The 7,183-nt window shown below is 44.3% G+C and overlaps 1 protein-coding gene across 1 annotated transcript in view; it reads right to left on the bottom strand.

Annotated features, from left to right (window-relative positions):
- Window positions 1–5,736: 5,736 nt before the first annotated feature.
- Window positions 5,737–7,183, bottom strand: part of LOC311247723 (uncharacterized protein) — a gene marked incomplete at its 3' end in the record, with an annotated part of 77,312 nt that continues 75,865 nt past the window's right edge. The window contains exon 5 of the mRNA XM_084338729.1: window positions 5,737–5,766. Within this exon, the coding sequence (XP_084194855.1) occupies window positions 5,737–5,766 (30 nt within the window). The remainder of the gene's footprint in view (window positions 5,767–7,183) is intronic.

Here is a 7,183-nt window from a genome sequence, read left to right as displayed (position 1 = left end):
AATTTTTATCACGGTATATCGCACAAACGAAGGTATGTAGAAATAAACTGTTTTGTCCCTGTTGGAGTATAAATAGTGCCTGTTAAATGAGCCATACTACTGTCTCCATACAGTAGCTATAATATAGAATATACAATGGGTCCGCAAACATCGTGAAAATGGTCAATAACGCTGGCGCCAGGGAGTAAAGATGGAAAAACAGCGTGGCAGTCAATGAGTTAACACTTTGGCTGCCATGGGTTAAATTCATTATCAACCGTAGGTTTCCGGCTCTATTTGTCTATAGAGAAAGTCCCCTTCTTTGCAGGGCTATAACTTTTTAAATTCTATTGCTACATTGCCATTATTAGGGCCCATTCAAAGTCCTATATGTATTGTTCATTGTGTAGCAACGTTAAACTTTTTCATTCACATATTCATAGTAAAGTATGGTCTAATGTATAAGTATGTTTTCATCTCTTTCTGCAGCTTTCTCCAGAACGTGATCTATAGCCCCAAATATATTATATTGATGATGCAATACAGTTTTATGGCAATCAGCGCGATATAAAAAATTCAAACTAGACGTACTTCTAGAAGTTACTACACGTCATCTGATGTTGACCGGATGGGCTAGGGGGCGTTTATAATTCCGTGGGCAGCGTTATACCAATCATCTAATGTGGGTCAAATGTTGATAATAGCAGTTAGTATCGAAGACGGTAACGTTACACGCTAAAACTCACCCCAGTCTCCGCGCGCCGTTGGGCGATCATCGTAGAGTAGAAATTTTATCATTATGGGATGTAGATTTACCCGGTCCATCTCCAGCTTGTATAATGGTATATACGTCCAAATCATGTTGTTTATCGAGTTATTGGCAATCGATCGCTGTGTATTGTGACGAGCTAGAATGCCGGGACCTATAGCGAGTGCCCGGAAGTAATACGGCCGTCCAGCACAACCTCTATGGCACTTCCTGTTAAGCGATTGCGCCGATCGGCCACCAGATGGCGCTCCTGAACCGCCAGAGAGCTCAGTGGGTCCTCCTGGTGGATCTCAGGCCAGCGGAGGGGAAATATGAATCCGATTCCAGATTTTTGAAATATTGATATTAAAGACGCTGTAAAGCGTCCTTGGCAACTTGAGCATGGCCGGGAATGACGCTGTAAAGCGTTTTTAGGCAGTCAAAGTGTTAAAGGGAATACACCAGGTTAGTGAGCTCAAACATGGGATGGGCATTTTACAAATGTGCAAGGATCTAATTATTGTAGCTCCGCCTTACTCACCATGGCTCATGTTTGGGTCGGATGGTCTGCCTTGTCCACCCATAGACTTAATCATTGGCATATTTTTATTTACAAGGCTATTCTTGGTTTTCTTCCATCATACCTATGGATCTATATTCTTTAAAAAGGTATGGGAAGTTATTGTCTTTGCTCCCAGGACGTATTCCTACTATCTGTCCCTAAAGCCCGTACTGGATTGGGAAACAGGGGGTTTAAGTATGTTGCTCCCTCTACTAATTATCCAAACCGTTGGTATGTGGTCTCATTGGATGCATTTAAAGTTATTCTTAATGACTTTGAGGCAGGGACATCTGGCTGCAGATGTTTTGGCCGATTTATATTGCCCCTGTATGGGCCCTGAAGTCGATGACTTGTGATAAATATTTTCTTATTCTGTAATTTGTTCTTTATTTTATTGTAAATGTAATGTTTTTATATCTGGTTTTAGAGCCAAACACAGTACTACATCAGGACCGGATCTCGCCCCCAGGGACAAAGGACCCAGACGGCGAGGAAAGAGAGCTGGAGTCCGTAACAGGCTGAGAACCAGGCGGCACAGGACACCACTACCCAGTATATTGCTAGCCAATGTACAATCAATAGACAATAAACTAGACGACATCCGAGCAAGGATTCAATTCCAGAGAGACGTTAGGGACTGTAACGTTCTCTGCTTCATCGAGACGTGGCTGGCGCCAGAAGTCCCAGACCACGCCATCCTACCGGCCGATCATTTCTTCATTCACCGCAAGGATAGAACAGCAGAATCCGGTAAACAACGTGGAGGAGGTATTGCCTTCATGTTGAACAAAAATTGGAGTGACCCAACTAACGTGAAGGAACTATCCAACCACTGCTCCCCAGAACTGGAATATATAACCATCAAGTGTCGTCTTTCTTCCTCCCGAGGGAGTTAACGGCGATCGTCCTGGTCGGAGTGTATATTCCACCGCAAGCTGAAGCCAGCAACAAGGTTGCGCTCTCCAGACTACACGACGAGGTAAATAGAATCCAAGAGGCGAATGTTAACGCCGCCATTTTAGTTCTGGGAGATTTCAATAGCGCCAATCTGAGAAAGGTATTGCCCGACTTCTATCAGCATGTGACTTGCAACACCAGAGGCGGTAACATCCTAGATCACTGTTACACGCAATTTAAAGGTGGCTACAAGGCTCATTCTGATAGTGGCTTCGGTAAGTCAGATCACGCATCAATTTTTCTTACACCGAAGTACAGACAGAGAATTAAAAGTACTCCCGTAGTCTCGCGAGAGGTGCAGAAATGGGATGTGACGTCAGAGGATACGATCCGGTCAGTGTTTCACAACACAGACTGGAATGTGTTCCGCGACACAGATAACATTAATGCCTACACGGAAACAGTGCTGGACTATGTTTGTACTAGGGTGAAAGAAACAATCCCCACTACCAAAATGAAAGTTTACCCAAATCAAAAACCCTGGGTAGACAAATCCGTCCGTGAAGCTCTGAGAGAGCGCACCAAAGCATACAACGACGGCCTAGAGGCAGGCAACATGAATGACCACAAGGTGGCGCGATACAACGTAAGGAGGACTGTGTCAGAGGCCAAACGACGCTACAGGGATAAAATTGAACTCCAGTTTGAACAAGCTGACTCTAGAGCTATGTGGCAGGGGCTCAAAACGATGACAGACTACAAAGGCGCCTCCCTCAAACTGAACAGTGACATCTCCTTAGCAAATGACCTCAATACCTTCTATGCGAGGTTTGATGCTGGTAATAACAACACCAGCTCACAAGCCTCGGCAATGGGGGGGGGGGGGGTCGGCTGCTGATGGAGGCGCAGTGTTCAGGGTAACAGAGCATGAGGTGAGGCGGACCTTTAAAAAAGTGAATATCAGGAAGGCAGCAGGTCCAGACGGCATCCCCGGCCGCGTCCTAAAAGTCTGTGCCGACCAACTGGCCCCAGTATTCACTGACATATTTAACCTGTCCTTAGAACAGGCTGTCATCCCCACCTGCCTGAAGAAGTCCACTATTATCCCTGTACCCAAAAAATCCAAGCCTGCTTGCCTCAACGACTACCGCCCTGTAGCTCTCACCTCCATAGCCATGAAGTGCTTCGAGAAGCTAGTAAAGGGCTACATCTGCTCCTCCCTCCCCATCAACATGGACCCCCTGCAATTTGCATACCGCCCCAACAGGTCCACGGAGGACGCCATATCCCATGTGCTGCACACAGCAGCATCACACCTGGACAAGAGGCAGGGGAACTATGTGAGAATGCTATTCATCGACTACAGCTCGGCATTCAATACCATAGTCCCCTCCATACTCATAGCCAAGCTCAGGGACCTGGGCTTGGGCTATGACCTCTGCCAGTGGGTCTTGGACTTCCTGACTGGCAGACCCCAGGTGGTGAGAGCAGGCAACTGCACCTCCTCATCCATCACCCTCAACATAGGGGCCCCCCAGGGCTGTGTTCTGAGTCCCCTCCTCTACTCCCTGTACACACACGACTGTGTGGCTCAGCGGAGTAGCAATACAATCGTCAAATTTGCTGACGACACAGTGGTGGTGGGCCTGATCTCTGCCAACGACGAGAGGGCCTACCTGGAAGAGGTCAAGGTCCTGGCGGGATGGTGCCAGGAAAACAGCCTCTCCCTGAACGTCAGCAAAACAAAGGAGATGATTGTGGACTTCAGGAGGTCGGGGGTCAAGGACTACAGCCCCCTCAGCATCGACGGGGCACCGGTTGAGAGAGTCAACAGCTTTAAGTACCTCGGAGCCTACATATCCGAGGACTTGACATGGACCACACACATTAACAGTGTTGTGAAGAAGGCACGACAACGCCTCTACTTCCTCAGGCGCCTAAGGAAGTTCCAAGTCAGCCAGAAGATCCTTAAGAACTTCTACTCATGTACAATAGAGAGCATCTTGACCGGCAACATCACCTCCTGGTTTGGGAATAGCACTGCACAAGACCAAAGCAGACTACAAAGAGTGACACGTTCAGCCGAACGCACAATTGGAGGGGGGCTCCCCACCCTCCAGAACATTTACTACAAGCGTTGCAAGGGCAAGGCTAAGAGAATCATTAAAGACTCCAGTCACCCGAACAACTGCCTCTTTGAACTGCTGCCGTCAGGCAAGCGATACAGGAGTCTCAAGGCGAGCACAGAAAGACTCAGAAGAAGCTTCTATCCCCAGGCCATCAGGCTGCTAAACGAACAATGAATGAACACTACACAACAACCACCAAACGCACATAGCACACACATCCACACGCACACACTCACTTTAAACAAACACACTGTAGCACCCACTCCACACACTTATAGCACACACCCACTTTAAACAAACACACTTTATATTTATGGATGAAGGATTGCACTACAACTCGTACACCTTACTGTAAATTGTACCTAAAATTGTACCTCATCCCATTTCTGCTTTGCACTAGATAGTACTGTACATTAGTACACTGCATAGTATTGTGTATTGTATATTATATGGTAACTCAGAACATTGTACATATGTCTATACCGAACACTGTGACCTCATTTTCTTCTTCTAAATTCATGCTATATTATGTTATTATGTTATTTGATACTATCTTGTCTAGCACAGTCTCTGGAGCGTAACAGTAAGAAGCATTTTGTATGAAAGTATTCTGTACTTCTGTATGACAACTATTAAAGAACTTGAACTTGAACTACATCAGCCATCACTCTGGTTACAAATTATATGATTTCAGCATTAGATAAGAAGAAACACTGTGCTGCCCTCTTTGTAGATTTGTCAAAAGCCTTTGATACAGTTGATTACTACCTGCTTCTAAAATCCAACATAAATGGCTGCTTTTTTATATGGCTGCTTTACAATTTGTTACTCATGTAGTGGATTTTCCCAAGCTCAAATGTTTAATGTACAGGTCTTCTTAAGAACATGTCATTCACAGCAGCAGGACAAACCGTTGTTCTGGTAAATCCCTGCAACAGCAGATATGTCGATTAAAACTGTAAAGCAGCCTGTTACCTGATTTGTTTTTCCAGCCCCACACATAGGTTTGTGAGTGGGTGAGTAAGTGTACTGCCCTCTGCTGGATAAAAAAAGTATATAATGTAAATTCAGGTTATACATGGTGACATTCTGCCCTCTAGTGGTAAATGTGCAAAACACACCTGGAGGGCCAGGGTGTCAACATTGAACAGAAGAGCTGTGTTCAGCCATAGTTATGATGAGGACGGATAGAGTGGGACCTTTCAGCTCGCTATAGGTTTTCATTTGGATTTAAGATGTCCCACCACGGCCTAAAGGTCTACTCACATGGAGCAACATTAAACGTTATGCTTTAATCTCTCTTGCAGCAGGGAGCACCCCTAAGAGTAGAACCACACCACCAAGAAGAACTATTACCATTGACATTTATTCTGCATTATAATAAATGGTTAAACTAATGACGTGAGTGATTCGGTCTGGCACTACTTTGGTACGGTCTGGTTCCCACCTCCCTAAAACAAGCCAGAGTCACACCGCTCATAAAAGAAACAACCATGAACCCCACCGTCATAGACAACTATCGTCCCGTCTCTCTTCTCTTATGCTTCTATCCCCAGGCCATCAGGCTGCTAAACGAACAATGAATGAACACTACACAACAACAACCACCAAACGCACATAGCACACACATCCACACGCACACACTCACTTTAAACAAACACACTGTAGCACCCACTCCACACACTTATAGCACACACCCACTTTAAACAAACACACTGTAGCACCCACTCCCCACACTTTATATTTATGGATGAAGGATTGCACTACAACTCGTACACCTTACTGTAAATTGTACCTAAAATTGTACCTCATCCCATTTCTGCTTTGCACTAGATAGTACTGTACATTAGTACACTGCATAGTATTGTATATTATATGGTAACTCAGAACATTGTACATATGTCTATACCGAACACTGTGACCTCATTTTCTTCTTCTAAATTCATGCTATATTATGTTATTATGTTATTTGATACTATCTTGTCTAGCACAGTCTCTGGAGCGTAACAGTAAGAAGCATTTTGTATGAAAGTATTCTGTACTTCTGTATGACAACTATTAAAGAACTTGAACTTCTCTCCTTCCTTTCTAAATCACTTGAACGTGCTGTATCCAACCAACTTTCTGATGATCTCTTACAGAATGACCTCCTAGACCCTAATCAGTCAGGCTTCAGGACTGGTCACTCCACAGAGACAGCCCTCATAGCGGTCAGAGTCTGTCTCACCATGCTATTTTATTAGCTCTTATCTAATTCATTACTTCATTACCACTAATGTTATTTATTATTGTTTTATTTCATATATATATTTCAATTACTGTGTTGCATTTATTTTATATGACTTCTTCATTAAGCACTTTGTATTTTAATATTGGACAAAAGGAGCTATATAAATAAAGTTTGATTTAATTTTTTAAGCAACCTGCAGGCATTTTCTTATCGTGTAAAATCCTGTTTTTATTTTTATTTGGGTTTCTTTGTTACTTAACTGTATTGAAAGGTCCTTTATAAAGAACGATATTTGAGGAGCCTAATAACAGGGACTTTATCTTTTTTGCATTTGTGCCCGTTTTACAAGGAACGTATGAAAGTATTATGCTCAGTGGACCCCGTCAGTAGCACTGATGATGGGAGCTAACGTTACGCATCCCGTGCTCGCAATCCAACTCGCAACAATGAATTGAGGCTACGACTGACAGTGATACTGCACATATTTGACATGGGGGAAAATAACGTATTACATGCTGGGTAGGCTGATAAGAGTGTATGCGCGTTCACGCAAGGGGGAGTCGGATTCTGGCAGGGAGTCCGAATTTGGCACAACACCGGCTAGCAGTGGCCCAAACAATTTGATGGAGAGGTTAGCT

Source organism: Notolepis coatsorum, assembly GCF_963971535.1.
Source record: "Notolepis coatsorum genome assembly, contig: SCAFFOLD_273, whole genome shotgun sequence".
Lineage (NCBI taxonomy): Eukaryota > Metazoa > Chordata > Actinopteri > Aulopiformes > Paralepididae > Notolepis > Notolepis coatsorum.
This window is presented reverse-complemented; position numbering and strand designations above follow the sequence as displayed.